Source organism: Juglans microcarpa x Juglans regia, chromosome 1D (assembly GCF_004785595.1).
Source record: "Juglans microcarpa x Juglans regia isolate MS1-56 chromosome 1D, Jm3101_v1.0, whole genome shotgun sequence".
In the NCBI taxonomy this organism is placed as follows: domain Eukaryota; kingdom Viridiplantae; phylum Streptophyta; class Magnoliopsida; order Fagales; family Juglandaceae; genus Juglans; species Juglans microcarpa x Juglans regia.
The window spans coordinates 48,885,931-48,907,732 of record NC_054594.1 but is presented as its reverse complement, the minus strand read 5'-3'; the positions used below and the strand labels follow the sequence as shown (position 1 = coordinate 48,907,732).

The 21,802-nt window shown below is 34.5% G+C and overlaps 1 protein-coding gene across 1 annotated transcript; it reads left to right on the top strand.

Annotated features, from left to right (window-relative positions):
* The first annotated feature begins 18,835 nt into the window (after positions 1-18,835).
* LOC121242578 (probable 2-oxoglutarate-dependent dioxygenase At5g05600) lies at positions 18,836-21,542 on the top strand. The gene is made up of 3 exons (XM_041140477.1): positions 18,836-19,619; positions 19,945-20,275; positions 21,234-21,542. Exons 1-3 carry the CDS (start codon positions 19,102-19,104, stop codon positions 21,504-21,506), a joined length of 1,122 nt encoding a protein of 373 aa, XP_040996411.1. The 5' UTR covers positions 18,836-19,101; the 3' UTR covers positions 21,507-21,542.
* The last annotated feature ends 260 nt before the right edge of the window (positions 21,543-21,802 follow it).

The following is a 21,802-nucleotide window of genomic DNA, read 5'->3' as shown; positions in this document are numbered from 1 at the left end:
TGTGTAATGTTGATTTATACTAGCTATTAAATAACTGTCACATGCAGATTTTAGTTACATTGAGAATAGAACAACATGCAGCAGATTAAATATTCACAACATCTCCCAAAACACGATGCCAGAAGATTGAGCTCCTCTCCTCCTTGCCCCACCGTCGGCCTCCTTGCCCCACCGTCGGCTTCCTCCTGTCTCTCTCTTTGCTCTGTGTGAAAAAAGCAGTCAGCATTACTCTCACCGTCCACTATCCCCCCAACCCCTGTCAGCCTGCTCCCACCATCCACTGTCTTCTAGCTCCTCCCCCACCCCCGTCAGCCTCCATCATCCATTCGAAACCCCCCTATCAACCTCCATCGATTGAAGAATATATGGGGTTAGAAACTCAGTCAGTGATTGATAATAAGATAAACTAAATTCTGATTTGATTGCCTATTAAATTTTGTTTGGTTGCTGAGAAAATGTGAGAAATCATGAGACTTTGTTGAAAAATGCACACGATCAGTATATGGATGGTTGTACACGATCTGATAATACAACTCAATCTGCAACAAATACAACTTGATAATACAACTTGAATGCAACCTGCAACAAATACAAGTTCTCTGGTGTGTTGGAACTTAGAATCATATGGCACCTATGTTCTTTGGTCGAGCTATGTTGGAACTTGAAGCACCGGAATTAGTTGATTTCACATTGTCGAGCTGCAGAGAACTCCCAAAATCACAAACTAACAATTTGTTTAGCAAACTAACATACTGCTTCCAAAAACAAAAACCGAAGTTCCGACTTATCTGAGATAAGTTATCTCCCCACTAGTCAATCTAAAAATTACTCACCAGTTGATTACTAGCATCTGCCCTTCATGGTTTTTGAACAGTGGAGAACCCGAAGTAATTTAGAAAAAAATACAGGCGTACGTAGGAAAAAAAAGAAAGAAAAAACTCGCCTCTCCTCCCCTCGATGATTCAAATCAATCAGCCACACAACCTCTCTGTCTCTGTTCCCTACAAATATACTAAAACCCACGTCGAATCCCCACGAATATAACTAACCCATTTGTAATCTCACGATCTTGGGCCACCAGCTTTCGGGTTCTCCACTTATTAAGAATCATATTATTGTCTCTCTGTATGCAACTAACAGAGAATCGCCATGTGGGAGAGGAGAATCGGGAGGGGAGGGGAGAGGAAGAACAGAGAATCGGGAGGAGAGAGAGGAGAGGGATAGAGTTGATTCCGTGAGATAAGATCTATTAGAAAAAAAAATACATTTCATATATGTTGAAAATAGGGTTACACCCGACCCATTTTGAGCTTTTCTCTAAGTTAAATGCTCCATTAAAAAAAAAAAAAAAAAAAAAGTAAAAATGCGTTCACTGTTTCTTTAGGTGGGTGACACCCTATGGACAATGAGATAAGATAAACAATAATAATAGCTGACTCAGCCTTCCACCATGCACATTGGGCCATTGTCAATTGTCTCCTTTCCATTCAATAATACAATACAAGACGCGTTGCTTCTATGCAACACATGAACATATCATTATTATCCGCCCACAATAGTTTATATATATATATATATATATATATATATATATTTTTTTTTTTTTTTTTTCAGGCAAGGATGTGTGACACCTAGGCAAGGCAGGTATAAACAAATTTGAGCTGAGTGTTGGATTATCTAATCAACAAATCATTTAGTTTTAATTGACATACATTTTTAAGAACTGATTACTGGTAAATATATATGAGATATTGTTTAAAATTAAAATTATAATAATTAAAATAGTAGAGTTTCGTTTCAACAATAATCCATTACAGCATTATAATAAGCAAAATAAGCGAAACAATTTGAGAAGCCGAGTTAAATTAATGATTCAGTTCCGAATTTTGTTGACATATCAGGCCTTATCGTTATTAATTAAGATACTGGTGTAATGTCGGTAATGTAGTTGGGCTTGCTCGAGTTAGACCATACAGGGATGGTGTGGTACTGGGTGAAGTTAGGTGATATGAAGTTTCCTTTTTTGGGCCGACCTTGATCCACCTTATCTAGCTGGATTTAAAAGGGCTTATTACAATACTTGAAATAGAGGAAAAGAAAACAAACTCAAACCTGCTTAGTCGGGACTTTGCTGGGTTTCCCTATTGGGCCCACTATAATTGTGGGGGCTGGATTATATTAGTCACGCTATTGTTAGGCCTGGTCTGATTATACAAATCAAATCATCTCGTTTTATTTTATATAATTATTATAATTTTTTCAAACTATTATACAAAATATAATAAAAATAATATTAAAAAAATATTTTATAATAATATTTTATTTAATTTTTAATTTTTATATCATCTTATCTGTGTATTTAAATGAGGCTTTAGAAATGAAAGGAGTTGGACCAAAAAAAATGGATAATAGAATTTGGAAAACACGACCCGAAATAATTTACACCATACCAAAATGGAATATTGCTCTTTGAATTTACTAGGAAAAAGATCGAAGCGTTGGAATAAATTCTTCATTCTTTTCCATAACTGACAAAGAAGCCCGATGTTAGAGTTGATAATAAAATAACTGGGGGAGTTTATAGTTTGAACTATTAAAGATTTTTTTTTTTCCTTTTAAATCTGATTTGCTTCACATCTACTCCGCAAAGTTAGCTAAAACACAACCATTCAACAAACATAGGATGGCTAAGGTATCAATAATTCTGCACACAATCAGCAAAACCATATCTGGTTTTGATTCCCTTTCAATTGAATTATTCAATGAAAACTCAGTCCAATACTTCCGACTTTGTGCAGAAAAAACATGTGCCAATTTCGTTCTTTATGTTTAGAGTCTAACTCCAAACGTTGTCGACAACTAAAACTAAAAGGAAAAAAGTTGCACGTCTGTGTCAAGCGCATCAGAAGTTGTAAAGTCTCCATCACGGAGCTCAAGTGGAGCACAACGCAAGCAACTGTGCCTAATTTCGCATGATGTGACCCATCCACAAGAAATCATCTTGGAATATTAATGGTATTAAAATCAACATCATTATCTCTCCCATTGTTTATCTCAAATTGGAGCTATGCATGCATCAATCGGGATGGTCCCAACACAAGGAGGAAAAAGCAGATTAAATCATTAAAGTCAAAGGTTGTGTTTTCTTAAATCTCTTTCTTTTTTTTTTCTTAATAATGGTTAATGCGACGTTTTTGTGTGCTTGTTGTAAGTGAAAATATATATTTGACATATTACCATATAAAAAGGAAAAAAAAAAAGAAAAGAGAATTTGACAGTACTTAGGCTGCGTTTAGATGTTGAACTGAGTTGAGTTGAGTTGAGTTGAGATGATAAAATATTATTAGAATATTATTTTTTAATATTATTATTATTTTAAGATTTGAAAAAGTTGAATTGTTTATTATATTTTGTATTAAAATTTAAAAAAATTATAATGATAAGTTGAGATGAGCTTACTTACCAAACGAAGCCTATAAACGCGTATTCATTAATTAACTTTTTCAAAGCAAACAAACAAAACAATACTCACATGCTGTGCAAGCAGAAATTATTCGAATGAATAATAGAGATCAAGCTTAATTTGACTTTAACACTTATATTACGGCGCCTTCAATGGACATGATCAAACTTCGATCATTTTAAAAATAACGGTATGAGACAAATTTTCATTATTAATCTTGCATACAACATATATATACACGCGGTTTGCACGCATTGACATGCATGGTTAACGATCGAGCTAATAGAGATAGATATATGCAATATCAAACCATGATAATGATTAATCTCTAGATACATTATCATCATCTAACCAATATTAATTACTTACAGAACTAGTCTAGATCTATCAAAATCCAACAGCTGACTACTCAATCATGATCGGTGCTTCCCATGCATGCATGTATATATATATATATTTAGATCATCAAAGGAGATCCTGAAGTGACAAATTAAAAGAATGTTGATTCATTAAAAGATAACAGATCAGTTATATCCGAAATGATGGTGCCTAAAAAAGAAGTGGTAGTTAATTAGGCTCCATCTTGCAGGAATCTGGCTATATAATTTCCTGCCTCTATCAAAAGAAAGAGAACAATGATCAATCTTTATTGCTACCGGCCATCACGCTACTGATTTATTATCTATGGGATGACATTATATTTATGAGTACGTAATGGTGATGTAAAGCTGCGTCAGAAAGCCGGTTCATTATAACAACTAATAGCCATTGAATTTGGAGATAATCGGCATTAAAATTGGGGTAAGTCTGAAGACGCATGCATGGTGGGTTCAGGGCATGGCTAGATTAGGCTACAGGCCGTGGCATGGCTGGCACCACCTCGATCCATTGTAGGTTTATCATGAGTTTTTCTATGCTAGCTAGTACGTACGCGTTAAAATAGAATCGTGAGGTGGCAAAAGATTCACTCAAATTGAGAGGGTACGTATATACGTAGTTAATGGCAGTCCAGGACTGCTAATTATCAGATGGTTTTTCCCCGGCCTCGTGTCGGCAGTTCTAGTAGTTAGACGTTAGAAACTTAGAATAGTGCCAGGGTTGGATCTTCATGAACTCATTGAAAGGTCTGAATATTCCAGCTGGCCTCAATGCCGAAACAATTAGCACTTTGAATATTCCAGAGTTTTGACTACGTTCGCGAAATATTTTGGGTGCAACTTTAGTCGGGGCTATCCCTTAATGAGGCATTAATAGCTTAAATGACGAGGTAGATCTGCTAATCTGTGTTGAGGTAAAGGGCTGGCTAGCTCTCTGTATATGCAGAGCTTATCATACCAGCTTAATTAAATATTAGGAATATTGTTATATACCATTCTTTCATCTTATTTTATTTTATATTAAATAAATAATATGTGATATATTTATTATTATTAGATAATAAAAAAATATATAATAAATAATTATTTAATAATAATAAATATATTACATTTTATTTAATGAGATAAAAATAAAATGTTAATATAGTTATAGAATTTTTCAATATGTTTTTATAAAAAAAAAAAAAAAATTGTTGGCATGGAATCTCCTGATAGAATAACTTGTTACATAATAATTAGGTTTTGTGACTAGAGGCGGCTGGCTACAGCTAGAAGGACAAGTTACACTGGTAGGTATATATGATCAATGCAAAGCTAGTATTTCTTTGTACCGGAGTGAAGTAATTGTTCCTGTGGCATCTCGGGAGTGGCGCCAAGAATTTATCATGTCATTGATTTATTTTATTATTTTCTTAAAATTTAAAATTTAAATTTAAAATTTTATGATTTTAAAGATATTATTAACTAACATGTAAATTATAAATTTTTCTTAAGTGCATTTAATATTTTTTATAGATATATATGTATATATGTATTATATAATACGCAAATAGCAAATTTCCGGATTGGGACAGCTTTGAGAGTTTTTTTATTTTTTTATTTTTAAACTTAATGCTGAGTTTAATTTCCCGAAAAGACGTGCTTTGAGAATTTTCTCTGAAAGTGATGATCAGGTGGTGAGGTAGGTCGATCGTCCCAATTGGGTGCTTTTGCTTTTGACATCAGGATCAATATTTAAGGAAATCTTTGGAAGATATGTTTTCCAGGAAGATACGGGGAACCGGAGGCCAGGTAAAGCAAGGGGTAGAGATTGGAGAAGACGGCTTCCCCACTACAGGTTACAATTAAGCTGGTTTAATTAATTCGGTCAGGCCGCTCACTTGCATAATTCTAAGTGCGCGCCTAAGTATTGATATATTGTATATGTATATACAATTGGGCGCGTCTGATCAATTAGTTACTGTAATTCAATATATAGTAAGAGTAATAATAAAAGAGAGTAGTGTTTTAGTCATAAATAGATATTACAAAAATAATCTTATAAATTGACGTGTATTGACATAAAACGTTAAATTATAAAGTTCTTATTATTGTAAAATAGATCTAACATATCGTATCAAATAATGTCATTTATTTTTATACAATTTTTTTATGATTAAAGAACCTCTCATGCTAAAAAAAAGTGAAATTCAATATATTGGTTCCGTGCATGCACGTCAGTATTGTCTCATGATCTCGATCATGCAAATGTACTAATCATGAGTGATTACCACAAAATAAGTATTGATATTTTTAGGTGCATAATAGGGATGGGCAACGGGGTCTCGCACAACGCTGCCTAACCCCCGCAAGGGCGGGGCGGGCCTCCTATCCGCAGATGCAAGGGGCCCTGCCCGCATCTACGACCTCCAGCGAAGGCGGGGGCCGAAGGGGGGCCAAGCTTCGGTTATATATATATATATATACAATGTAAATAAATATATATGTATTTATATATATAAAAAAAATCCCCCATACATGAAATGATGTCGTTGTTATTTGGTCATATGTTTAAGAAATCTCCATCTTGCGCGATTCCTCCATTTTCCTCTCACTTTTGTAAACTCTCTCTGTCTCTCTCTCTCTCATTCTCTCTGTCTCTGAGTCTCTCTCACTCTCATCTCAGTAGCCATCCAACGTTGCCGTCGTGCCCACTATGCCGTCGCCGAAGGTAAGAACTTACTCTCAGTCTCTGATTGTGTGTATTTAATTTTTTGTTGAGTTATGGAATAATGATTGGAGGAAGAATGGGATTTAATACGAGATGGAGGATGAGATTGTGTTTGTGAATTGTGTGCTGTGGAGACTGATTGTGTGTCAATGAATGTTTGTAAATTCTTGAAATTTGAATCTGTGATAGTGAATCAGTGATTTTCATTTTTGTGGGTTTCAAAATTCGGATCAAAACCCTAAATTAATTTAGGGTTTAGGGTTTAGAATTTCGAAATTTGGATTAGGGTTTCAAAGATTGGAACCCTAAATTAGTTTAGGGTTTCGAAATTCTGATTTTTCAAACATTGGAACCCTAAATTTATAGTCTTGTAATGTAGATATACTAATATTTTGAAATGATGCTCTTTTAACAACCATTCTCAAACATCAATTGCTGAAAAAAGTCGCCTTCTAGGCAACCTGCTTTCATTAGAATTCTGATTTTTCAAACATCAGAATTCGGCCACTTCTATTTGTTTGAATTTTGATGCTTGCTTGTATAAAAAATTATGCACCCATTCAACAGAAAACATAAATTTTATCATCGAAATAATTGCTCTTAGATAATGTTCTTAACATGACGCCATATAATTTATTTCAAGATATAAAAAGAACACACACAAATTGTTGCTAGGGTTTTAGTCATTTGAACAATCCTATTTTAAAATGAAAGTGTTTATATAAACTTATGTTATTTTTATGAGTTATTTTATAAAAATATCATTACAATTTACAATTGTAAAAAGTAATAGATCTAAAAAATATTAAAATAATAGCACAATCTTTTACAAGTAGCATAATCTTGATTCTTTTTTAGATTTAATATTTGGATGTTAAAACTTAATACTTGGATGTTAATTGTTTGGCATGTTGTCAAGTTTGCTATAATTTCATATTTGTTGTTTGATTGAGTTCATGGAAAATTCGGTAGATTCTAGTGCGAGCTCCCCTACCCTTACTCCTACTCCTGACCCAATACCTACCCCTACGCCTATGAAATCTTGCTTCACCCCCAAGCCTAGCAAGAAATCCAATTCCATAATTTGGTCTCATTTCACCAAACTAGAGGGTGATGACCCCAGGAATCCTCAAGCCCAGTGTAACCACTGTGGTAAAATTTATGGATGTCACTATAGGAAACATGGTACCTCATAATTAAAGGTACACTTAGAAAATCAATGTAGAAACAAGTTCAATATTAAGATCATTATAAGAGAAGAGTCAATCTAGACTAGAGATTGGATTTAAAAAAATGGCGGATGAGAATAGTGAAGGTGCAACTTTGCGAGGGTATACTAAATATGATTCCGATGAGTGTTGGAGACACCTACCTAGTATGGTTATTATGGACGAGTTACATTTTCAAGTTGTTGATGGGAAAAGGTTCCAAACATATTCTCATTACTTGGAACCAAGTTTAATCTTCATTCTCGTCACACGGTGGCAAAGGATGTAAAAAAATAGTATTGGTCTAAAAAAGAGAAGTTGAATAGTCAACTTGTTTGTCTCACCATCGATACTTGGACATCGGTCCAAAATTTAATTATATGTATTTGACTGTGCATTTTATTGATTGTGACCGGAAATTGCACAAGAAACTTATAAAATTTTATGAAATTATCGATCACAATGGTGAGACGATTGAGAGAGCCTTGGAGGTCCCAACAAAGGAGTGGAGGTTGACACGAGTTTTTACCGTTATAGTTGATAATACCTCATCTAACGATGTCACATTGAGACATCTTAAGATCTATCTTAGAGAGACAAATAAGATAATTATGGGTGATGAGTGTTTGCATGTGAGATGTGTGACAAATATTCTGAATCTTATTGTCACTGATGGTTTGAGGGATTTTTATGACTCGATTGCTCGGGTTAGGATTGTTGTGAAACGAGTGAGATCTTCACGTTTGAGATTGGAAAAATTAAAAGATGCTACAAGGTCTGCTTGCCTTACATCCAAAAAGGGTATTTGTACTAATATGCCTACACGATGAAACTCAACATTTTTTATGTTGGAGACAGCCGAAGAATATAAGTTGGCATTTGAATTATTGGGTGGTGAAGACATCCAATATGTAAAATAGTTTGATGATCACGGAGGATTGGGAAAGTCTATGGATGATAATTGGGAAGTTGTATTTATTTTCGTAAATTTTTTGAAACTTTTCTACAAGGTCACCACGACTCTACCTAAAACTTTGTACCCTATATCCCATCGTTTCTATCAACAAATATGTAGAGTAAAAGAAAAATTAGGTGAAATGGTCGCGGGTGGTCACATTAGGCTCCGGGAGATGTCATTGGTTATGAGGACAAAATACGACAAGTATTATGGAGATTTCACTAGGGTTAATATTTTGTTATATGTAGCTGTTTTTGTTGACCCTCGATTTAAGGTGTATGTCATGGTATATGAATTGAGAATTGCATACGGGCAAACATGGGCAAAGAATATTGCAGCAAAGGTTAGGGAAACTCTTGGTAGATTATTTGATGAGTTTACCGTCTTGTGGGTGATAATATTGAGGCACCTACACCTACCTCCACCAGTTCCAAAAGTCATGGTTGGGAAAAGACATAGATTGGACTGGGGTGAGAGGTTGGAGCAGAACCCCTTCGCCCAGAGTTCTATAGAGGCCCAGTAAGAGATAGACAGATACTTGGCAGCGAAACTTCAACTATTTTCACGAGACTCTGATATATTAAGTTGGTGGAAGGTGAATGCCGTGAAGTATCCTGTCCTTGGAGAGATAGCCCGCAGTATTTTAGCCATCCCTATTAGCACCGTAGTCTTAGAGTCGGCCTTTAGCACTAAAGAACGCATATTGGATTCATTCTGGAGTTCATTAGATCCTTCCACTATGGAGGCTTTGATTTGCACGCAGAATTGGATCACAGAGACTCCAATTCATGTTCCGAATGTTCTTGACTATGAGGAGGTCAAAGTCGAAGAGGAAGATGGTGATCAGCCTGGATTTAGTAATCGTGGGACTTGAATTTCATTTTCTTATTTTTATTTATTTATTTATATGTAATCGGTATTAATTTCAAATTTAATTGTTATAGTGATACATGAGACGACATCTATAGCTACCTTTGATTCAGTATGACTTGTGTGTATTGGACCCACCATTGCCAATTTGCCATGGTTTGCACAATGTGTATGTATTTTAAATTTTTGTTTCATGTTTATAATTTTATAATTCTAATTTATTTTATTTTTAACTTATTAATATTGCAAGATTTATGATATTGATACAACTCAGTGAACTCATCGCCACCTCAAATTGATCAAATTTGAAATGTTATGATTTTGTTAATTTACAATTAATTGTAATGTTGCTAAAATAGTTAGTAGTACAATTTGTAATATTTACTATTTTTAGATGAGTTTGTAATATTGTAATAGTTTATTAGTTCTCTTAATTTGTATAATTATAATAGCTTAGTGCCTTAGTGATGATTATTAGTTAATACTTAATAGTATTAGTTGAAACTTAGTATATAGTTATTAGTTAATAGTTTCTATCCAATATCCATATTTTTTCTTTTTTTAGTTTCGCAATATATTTATTTTATTAGTTAAATTTTAGGCCAAAATGACCCAAAAACAGGTTTAAATATATTTCTGGGCCATTTTGAGCCAAGATAATTGAACTGGGCTAGTTGGGGGGGATGGATAGTGGTCCACCTCCGCACCCGGTGCAACGAATGAGATACCTCGCCCCCTCATGGATGGGGGCGGAGTGCAGGGAAGTAGTGGCCCCGCCCCGTAGGGGCAGGTAGCACCCCTAGTGCAGAAATAATGGGAAGTGAATATTAAATCGAAGTTGAAATAATATTAATATACTTTGTAAGTGGAGGTTGATAGCTTCCCAAGTAATTTAAACATATGATTGGCACACGCGTAAAGATTACTGATAAGAGGTATTACACTTTATATTCATTGTACAGCTCACAACCTATATGACACTAGTCGATTAGTCATTTTTCAATTCTTTTTCTTTTCTTGTCTATATAAATAGCGTTTCGTGTAATTCTTGAGAACTGATTGAATAAGATCAACTTTAGTTTTTCCTCAAGTTCTAGAAGTTTCATCTCTCAATTTCTAATATGGTGTCAGTCTAATTTTAGGGTTTTCTTGATGTCTTCATTTGTTTCTCATTCCTCTACAATGGAAGACAATTCTGCAAGTCCGTATCATCTCCAAAATGGTGATTTTCCTGGATCTCTTCTGGTTACGCAACCACTGATGGGAGATAATTACCATACCTAGTCTTGTTCTAGGGAAATGACACTAATTACCAAGAACATGATCCGTTTTGTGAATGGTTCAATGTCACAAGCTCGTCATACTTCTTATTGTCATTATCCTGCTTGGCTCCGCTTCAATAACATGGTTTTATCTTGGATCTTCAACTCTGTTTCTAAAGAAATCGCATCTAGTATCATTATGCCACTACAACGTAGGAGATGCGTCATGATCTTCATGAGCGTTTTTCATAGAGCAATGGACCATGCATTTATCAGCTTGAAAATGATCTTTCATCTATTTCACAAGAAAACCATTTATCAGCAATGGTCAATGCATATTATATTATACATGATACGTCTTTAGGATGAGCTCATGCACTATAATCTTGTACCTTTTTGTTCATGTGGTGCTTTATGAGTTTTACTTGTGCATCAACAACGCCAACATCTTATGCATTTTCTTATGGGGTTAAATGAAGATTTTTCACATGTATGTGGACAAATCTTACCGATGGATCCTAATCCATCCATCAATAAGATTTTTTCTTTAGTTTTACAAAAGGAAAAATAATTGGAGATTGGATCGGCTCGTTCTTCAACTATTGACACAACTGCTTTTCTTGCCAAGAAAGTTGATTAGTCTAACTTGAACAAACAACCTTTTCATAAAAATAGGCTTGTACACATTGTGGGCCTGCAAATCATACGGTATAGATAAGTGTTACAAATTTCACGGATTTCCACCTGGGTACAAGATGAAAGGAAAAAAGTCCTCTGCCAATAAAGTATCTTCTCTGACACTTCCTGTTAGTACTCTCTTAGATCTAAATACACAATTACCAATTCTTCAAGAACAATGTCAGAAGTTATTAGCATTGCTCAATATTAAGCTCTCTGCTTCCGATGACAGTTCTTCTCATCATGTTCCTAATATTCTCACTCAATCATCTCCATTAGTTGATTCTCCAGGTAATTTTTTTTTTTTTTTTGTTCTAATATTTGTTCTGTATGTCATGATCATTTTGTGTGTTCATCTAACACACTTTCTCATCATTCAATTTCTAAAGATTCTTGGATCATAGACACAGGTGCTACTGATCACATTGTCCATTTTATTAGTTCTTTCACTATAATTACATCTATTCTTAATACTTCAGTTACACTTCCAAATGGTACTTCCGTATCTATCTCACATGTTGGTACTGTCAAGATTTCTGATTCTTTAACCTTGACAGATGTTCTTTGTGTTTCCTCTTTTCAGTTTAATCTTTTATCAGTTACTAAACTCACAACTTCCTTACGTTTTTGTTTTTGTTTTTTTTTTACCTGAATCTTGTTTTATTCAAGACCTAGCTATGTTGAAGATGATTGGAATTGGTCAAAGAATTGAGAGACTTTACATTTTGCAGCAGTCAATTCCTGATATGTCTATAGTTTCTTTGCATTTCAATAATAAGTTTCGAGTTAGTTTTGTAATTGATTCCGACTTTAATCTTTCGCATAATCGTTTGGGACATCATAGTCTTTCCATTTTACAGCTTATAGCACATACCATTCCCAATGTTTCTTTTCAATCCAATAGAGATTCTCATTGCACAGTTTGTCCATTAGCCGAACAAAGGCATATAGTTTGTCTAGTCTTTCCACTATAAATGACTTTTGATATATTTTGACAATTATTGATGAATGTACACGATGTACATGAGTTTATTTGATGAAATCCAAATTTGATGTTAAACAGTTGTTGATCTCTTTCTATCATCTTGTTGAAACCCAATTTCATACCAAAATTTAATCCATCAGAACAAATAATTGTCCAGAATTTTTTTTGACATATTTTCTTTCTTCTAAAGGTATTCTACATCAAACTAGTTGTGTAGAAACAACACAACAAACTTTGTTTTTGAGTGAAAACATCAACATCTTTCAAATGTGGTGAGCGCTCTTAGATTTCAATCCAATCTTCCACTTCATTTATGGGGAGATTGTATCTTAACAACTATTTATCTTATAAATAGAATTATATCTCCTTGATTGTACAATAAATATCCTTATGAGCTCATATATCATAGTCCACCCACATATAATCATATTAGATTTTTTGGATGCTTATGTTATGCTTCCACCTCCACTTATAACAGATCAAAATTTGCTACTCGAGCTCGCAAATGTATCATCTTGGGTTACCCTTATGGTACTAAAGGTTACAAAGTGTTTGATTTAGTCACAAATTCTTTGTTTGTGTCTAGACATGCTATCTTCCATAAGTCTATTTTTTCCTTCCATTATGATTCTTCTCATAAAAAGTCTATTCCATCTTATTCTCCAGATTCTGCAACTTTAGTTCTGCCTAAACCTGCAGTGACTCATTGTTTCCTTGCTTCTTCTACTGTTTCACCATCTTCTACATGTTCTACCAGTTTTGGAATTTTTACATCAGGTAAACAATACAACATTTTTGTCTTTTCTTTCATATATCAATTTGTCTTCTACTCATCGTGCTTGTAGTTTGGCCATTTCTTCACATGCTGATCCCGAAATCTATCATCAAACTATTAAGCATTCTCATTAGCGAGATGTTATAGCTGATGAGTTAGCTGCTTTAGAAGCTAAGCTAATAACACCTGGGTCCTTACTGATCTTCCTTCTGATAAAACTGTCATAGAATGTAAGTGGGTATATAAGATAAAATACAACGCTAATGACTCTATTGAAAGATATAAGGCACGCTTGGTAGCTAAGGGGTATACAAAGCAGTAAGGGTTAGGTTATTTTGAAACCTTTTCTCCAATAGCAAAAATAGTGACTGTGAGGTCACTGAGGTGTATTATTGCTTTGACAACTATGTTTAAATGGCACTTAGTTCACTTAGATGTTAACAATGCTTTTCTTCATGGAGATTTAAATGAAAAAGTCTATATGAAATTGCCTCTTGGTTATGGTAGAAAGGGGGACACTAGTGTATGTAAGTTGCATAAATCCCTATATGGGTTGAAACAATCCTCTCAACAGTGGAATCATAAGTTTACAACTACTCTTCTCATTTAGGGTTTTACTCAATCAAAATCTAATTACTCCCTATTTACTAGAATGCAAGTTTCATCATTTATTGCATTATTAGTTTATGTAGATGATATTTTGATAGCCAGTAATAATTTGGATTCAATTACTCTATTGAAAGCTCAACTGCATCGTCAGTTCAAACTTAAAGACTTAGGCCAACTTAAATATTTTTTGGGCATGAAAGTAGCTTATTCTAAGCAAGGTATTTCCATTAGTCAATGCAAATGTGCCCTGGAAATATTAATTGACACAGGTTTTCTTGGTTACAAGCTTGTTTCAACTCCAATGGATTCTCATTTGAAGCTGAACAAGTTTGATGGCACTCTTCTATCTGATCCTACTTTTTATAAAAGGATGATTGACATATTGTTGTATCTTAATCCATACAAGACTTGATCTTACTTATTAAGTGCATCACTTTAGTCAGTTCTTAGACAACCCTAAAGAGCCTCATCTTCAGGCTGCACATCGCATTTCACGTTATCTTAAAGGCACACCTAGACAAGGTTTATTTTTTCAACTTCATCTCCTATACATTTAAAAACATTTGTTGATTCTAGAAAATATTTAGATCTGAATCTTTGTAGATCCTAACCACCCTTAAATAAACAATGTGAAAGCAGTTTTAGTTTCAGTAGGAATATGTTGCGAAGACGTCTCCTGATGGAATGTTAACATTTCGCGATAACTCTTCACTACAGTAATTGATTTCAATTCAACTTTTGTTTTGGATAAGTGCAGATCCTTATAAACTCGATTTTCACATAAATGACTTATCTAAACAACATCTAATACCTCCTAAATAAACTTAATATTGTTATAGATAAAGTCAATAAATAATTTACATTCATCCAAAATTACAAACTTAATGATAGGATAAACTCTATCATTTTAGTTACTTAATCTTAATTAAACTTATCAACTTAGTCACCTAGTCCTGACCAAAATTTTACATCTACAATCTCCCCATTTGACAGATTGGTGACAAATTCAACTTGATGAATGTCTTGCATCTACAATCTTCCCATTTGGTAGATTCGTAACAAAATCAACTTGGTGAATGTAATATAAACATATCAAAAGCACAAACAGCAGACCACACACGTTCATCCATAAACTTGAGGAAATCCCTCATACGAACTTTCCATTACACATAGTTTTCTCTATCAAAGTGTGGCGGGACATATAATGACATGATCAACAAGGGAACAGATCACACTCGAATGAGTGAACCACGCTCTGATGTCAATTGAAATTATCGAAATATCCCTGTATTGTAACACATCAAAAATATCTACCAATTCACTCAACAAATTGGTTAGTCGTTAATCATATAATTATTTAATAATTAAGTAATAACGCAAAGTAAGTAAATTGCATAACACTAAAATTAATATCGAAGTGAAATCCTTTAAAGAACCCTTTAAAGGTAAAACCCAACGGGGCAGCCAAATCCAGAAAATTTAATTTTATTATTTAAAAATTAATTACAAGTAAAGCTCAATTACAAAATCTTTGTCAATTGACATTCTTACTTAATCAGTCAAATGACTCATTTGTCTTCTACCGCAGTAGCAGCCAGAACATCTGACAATTTTCAAACATCGACTTTTCTCCTGGAATTATAGTGGCTGAAACTCGACCAATCAATTCTCCAACATGGAGCACGATCACACTCTTTTGAGAGAAACAATATGAAAATTCTCCAAGAAATTTTCTCACTAAAATATGCACTGAAAAGTGTTTTAGAAAATATCTAGATCTGAATCCCTGCATATCCTAACCAGTAAGGATATTTAAATAAACAATCTGAAAGTAGTTTTAGTTTCAGTAGGAATTTGTCGTGAAGACGTCTCTTAATGGAATGCTAACATTTCGCGATAATTCTTAATTGATTTCAATTCAATTTTTGTTCTAGATAAGTGCAGATCCTTATGAACTCGATTTTCACATAAATGCCTTATCTAAATAACATCTAATACTTCCTAGATAAACTTCATATTATTATAGATAAAATTAATAAATAATTTACATTCATCCAAAATTACAAATTTAATAATAGGATAAATTCTATCATTTTAGTCACTTAATCTTACCTAAACTTATTAACTTAGAGTGTGTTTGGATGTTGAAGTGAGTTGAATTGAGTTGAGTTGAGATGATAAAATATTGTTAGAATATTATTTTTTAATATTATTATTATTTTGGGATTTGAAAAAGTTGAATTGTTTATTATATTTTGTATTGAAATTTGAAAAAGTTGTAATGATAAGTTGGGATGAGTTGAGAGTAGTTAAAAATTTAAACAAAGTCTTAGTCACTTAATTTTAGATAAACTTTTACATTTATAATCTCTTTTTTAACGAATTAATAACAAAATTAACTTGATAAATATTTTGATTTACATTATGATATAACACCACCAAAAAAGAAAGTTAGATATAAGATTTGACTGACAATAAAAGATGGACATGTGGAGGTACTAGCAATTAATCAAACGAAGGACTCTCGTCTTTTCAATCTCTTCAGAGCATCGGGACGCCCGGGTGGTGGTGGTGGGGGTGGTTCTCCTTTTTCACTTATGTCTCACCTCTAACCCAAGTACCATGATAATAATACATTCTCTTAAGCTGGATTTTTATTTTGCCGTACCTCTGTAATATCTCTATTGCGGCCTTTTTGTTTGAGAGGAAGAACTCTTTGTCGCTAAAGCCATCAAATCACCTGTCCTTTGGCCTATATATATACCTACATTCCATACGAAAAACCGCGTTATATGCATAGCTTGAATAACCTATCTCTCCCTTTCTCACACACACATATATATAGCACGTAGGCCGAGATGACGCACTAGTTATGGTCCGGCACCCTGGGTCCGCTTAGGGTACTGCATATGGATTTGCAAGTTGCAAGTTGCAAGTTGCAGATCATGCCGCGCTAGCCAAGAACAGATCACAATAACTAGTTCTTCACGATTGCTTTCAATGCGAGCAGATTAATATTAACCAAGATTAACGTACAGATTAGAGTTTCAGTAGTACTACTTCTTTTGCTCTTTTGCACAAATTGGTATGGTAATAAAAGAGGGATTTAATTAAATGGGCTTTTGGGGGAAGCTGGTATATATATAGGAAAGAGCCCGGATCAGTAATTATAATGCCCGATCCAGTCTAGCTATATATAATAACTAAACTGATATATAACAATTAGTACATGAACTACATTAACTATAACCCATTGAATGAATTTATAAAGCTGTTAAGAAAACCTTTAATCTTTATTCTATTAATAAATTATAATCAGTATATATATATATTGTTGACAGAGATCATATTATATTGAATATATCCTTCCAGTTGAAGTGTCGCATATTCTAGCCATATGCAATACACGATGCGGAAACAGACATAATTTGAAGAATCTCACGGGTGAAAAATGAACAGAGTTGCAGAAAAATGGTTTTGGCCAACTCACCAAACCAGTATATTGTGTATTCATTATTATATAAGTAGTAAAAGTCAATGAAAAATCAAAAGATACAATCTTGAGAGATACACATTGTTTTCTGTACAAGATAGCGAAATATACAATTGACATAAATAAGATTGATTTGTTAAATCCATGGGATTACAGAATTATATAGCAGATATTGTAAGATCCATAATTGTTGCAAAGGCTTGCCTTAAGTGTGAGTTTCCATATTTGTAAGGCTTGCTGTCATGATCTTGAAGAGGTGCTCTTGCCATATTGGTAATGATACTTCTTAGACACTCATTGTGTGCACGATCTGCAGAACTGGAGCTTGAGGGGTCTGATGTGGTTGCACCAGATACTTTTAACAAAAAACTGTGAAGACTTTATCCAGCTTCCAATTAATTAAAACGAATACTTGATATGAACTCTGTATTACTTGAGGCTGATCTCATGTTTATACGTACACGAGCAACTAGCTTGAAGAGATCTTTTTCCATATTAGCATGTCTATAGAATATTGTGGATCACTTCCATTGTGTATGTAAGGTACAAAATCTTTGGCACTCTCTGATCTTTGGAGAACCTCTTTTTTTTTTTTTTTTTTTTTCCCTGACATGTTGCATAAAAATCGTTTTGCATTTCGATTAGTATAAGATTTATTGATATATAAATGACTCGATTCCTTTTGATTATTCTGATTTTCTCGTCAGCTTTTTTTTTTTTTTTTTTTTCGTCAGCTTAATTTGCAGTACCTTTTTCTTTTCTCTTTTAACATTTTTCCTTTTCCTTTCCTGTACGTTTATGATGGTAGTCGGAGGCTCACTCTTGCAATATTTCATTAATCATATCTGCAGCCCGCAAGTTCCAAACGGATAGATAGGTGCTGTTCTCCCTGTCAATAATAATGTGTGGCACATATTGATTGAACAAAATAAAGTAAATCAAGTGGTTCACGGCGCCGAAATGGGGACCAATCCTTGTCTGGGTTCATTAGACATGAGTTATAAATGGCTAAATTGATTTCACTTATTATATATATATATATATATAATTATATATACACACACATTATTTTTATATATATCTTCGTTGAATGTTGGTCTGTCGACCTCAACGCACGAGTAATGTTACTTATCTTAATTTTTATTATATTCTTATCATTTTTTGACGTGACATTAAATAATTATAGATTATTTATTCTATCTTAATTGTGAATCTATCATCTATGATTTAAAATGATGAAAAGATAATAAAAAAATAAATAATAAATAGATTTTTTTTCGACGGACACTTGATAGTCATGAGTCCCAGCTCCTATATGTAGCCACACAAATTGGTAGTCATGTTGGACAAACAAACGGTCATTAACACGACCTTTCAGTCTATCTACGCTCACTCCCTCCCCCCCCCCCCCCCCCCACAACTTTTTAAAAATCCCCATATATTCACGTTTCTCTTTCACGTCCATTTCATCTCCTACCTCTCCACCTTGCATGTTCCTCCTTTAACTACCACTCTCAAACTCCCCCATCCAGACCTCAACCTCTCTCTCTCTCTCTCTCTGGAGTACTTGAAATACTTTGGGACTCGTTAATTGGTTTTACGATCGATAGTTTTGTTTTATTTAAGCATGTGTGTGTGTAGGATCGAACTTGGAAGCCGAACCAAGCTATATAGAATATAGCTAGATAGGCTCTATACTTGTTTAATTACATCATGAATAGCACAGTAGATTGGCCCGAGCCCATAGTTCGCGTCCAATCCTTATCCGAAAGTGAAGTGCCAGTGATTCCTGACCGATACATCAAGCCGCCACTTGAAAGGCCGACCATTAACAGAACTACTACTAGTACTACTGATGCGCCTCGCGACGATGTTAACATCCCAATCATCGATCTTCAAGGCTTACATGGAGACGATGATAATCTTCGTACCACCATACTTGGTCAAATATCTGAAGCTTGCCGAGAGTGGGGTTTCTTCCAGATTCTCAACCATGGAGTCCGTCCCCAACTCATGGACCGTGCACGGGAGGTTTGGCGCGAGTTCTTTCACCTTCCCCTGGAGATGAAGCAACCTTATGCTAACTCCCCAAAAACTTATGAAGGTTATGGTAGCCGGCTAGGGGTCGAAAAAGGTGCCATTCTTGATTGGAGTGATTATTATTTTCTTCACTACCTTCCATTGTCGTTGAAGGACTACAACAAATGGCCTGCCCTCCCGGCTGATTGCAGGTTGTTCTGCCATATTAACAACACGTTTTTTCTTCTTTTCATTAAAATTCTTCCTATATTAATAATGATTTTTCCCAATTGCTTATTCTTTGGTTTCATATATCATGCAATATGGCATATGCTATATATATATATATATATATGGTTCTCACTTTTATTGAACTACATATATATATATATATATAATGGTCACTTACTGTTCCATATCTTTATAGGCCACCAGTTAGTTTAGCATGATATGTATTAACTATATAATGTGATACTCTGTTTACTTGTATATTCAAGTAAATTGACTTGAAGGGATGGGTTTTGCAACTTAATTTAGGGAAGTGCTCGATGAGTATGGGAAAGAGGTAGTGAACCTATGCGGGAGGTTAATGAAACTCTTGTCTTTAAACCTTGGATTGGAAGAGGATGTTCTTCAAAACGCATTCGGCGGCCAAAACATTGGGGCCTGTCTGAGGGTGAACTTTTATCCAAAGTGTCCACAGCCTGACCTGACCCTTGGTTTGTCATCCCATTCGGACCCAGGTGGCATGACACTGCTCCTTCCAGATGACCAAGTCCCCGGTCTTCAAGTCCGGAGAGAAAATAATTGGATTACTGTCAAACCGGCTCGCCACGCTTTTATCGTCAATATTGGCGATCAAATTCAGGTGACTATACATTTTTTTTTTTTCCTTCCTTTATATCCAAGATTATCTATGCGATTTGAAGTGTTTGGCTAGAATTCATGAACCATATATAGGCACATGGTATGGTCGTATTCTGACGGGCGCTCCAGTAACTTTTGGTCCATAGCTTTAAAACATGCCACTAGCTAGATCTTGTCTTTTTCCTTTCTTTCCTTCTTCTTTTAATATATATATATATATATATTTTCTTTAACGTGCTTTATTTGATTTTTCTTTGTGCATGATTCAATTTGGCCTTCTGGTTCAACTTTTCTGTTCAACTCTCTCTTCTTCTTTTTTTTTTTTTTTTAAAAAAAAATGAGAGCTTTGTACAAACATGAATTTATTATAAATTCTTCTGAAAATGATGCGACCTACAAACACAACTCAGCCGGATAACATCACGTACGTTCTGAGCGCCATGGATAATTAGGTCTTGGCATAAATTTTTTAATGATAATTGCATTCTCCCTCACAAACAATCATCTCTCCATTAATTATTATTTTTCTTTGAATTTTAACTCAGTAAAATCCACAATTAAGTTATCATCTCGTTGTTATTTTTCTCACAATTTAATGTTATTTTACAGATGTCCATTTCACTCTTTTTCCCTCCAATTAGCAGCCGACGTGCCAAATAGTATTTGTGATATGCTCTCATTTTTTTGCTATGTTATACGATTCACTTTTAGTAGTGTTTAGTGCTTAAGCATTGCCGTATTTTTAACATGTTAATTAAAACTTGAAATTGACGGGGGACAAGGCCTTGACCCTAGCTAGTAGTACTGGATGTTCCCCCACTATAAAAATAAATTGTTTTCACCCCCTTGATTGATGGTAATAAAATGACTTGACGTGCTAGATGATCGTCTCTCGCCATAATGACCGTCATTTGATCAATTGTCGTATGTTTTAATTGATAATGGATGATGGTGACCAGGTTCTAAGCAATGCAATCTACAAGAGCGTGGAGCATAGAGTGATAGTAAATTCAGGCCAAGAGCGTGTCTCTCTTGCCTTTTTCTACAATCCAAAGAGTGACATACCCATAGAGCCAGCAAAGGAGCTTGTGGCAAAGGACAGACCTGCTCTATACCCACCTATGACATTCGATGAATATAGGCTTTTCATAAGATTAAGGGGTCCTCGGGGCAAATCCCAAGTGGAGTCACTGAGATCGCAAAATACATACAAGTTTTGTTCATGTAAATGACATGTAGAACATCCCCTTCTTTCGCCAGTGATTTAATTGTACATGATCTTGTAATCATCATGAAGGCAGATTCCTTCGAAGCCGGAAAAAAAAAAAAAAATGGAGATAGGATTTGAACGGAATACCGAAAGTTTCGGGATTGATTGGTCTCCACATTTGATTGAGTACTTATCAGGTGCGAATATTTGCAGGTTCCACAATATTACAAGGTCCTGAGTTTCTCCTTCTATATGGCAGTACAACCTTTTCCCAGTACTTTTCCACTATCTGTGGCAACAAATAGCTGATAAAATAAT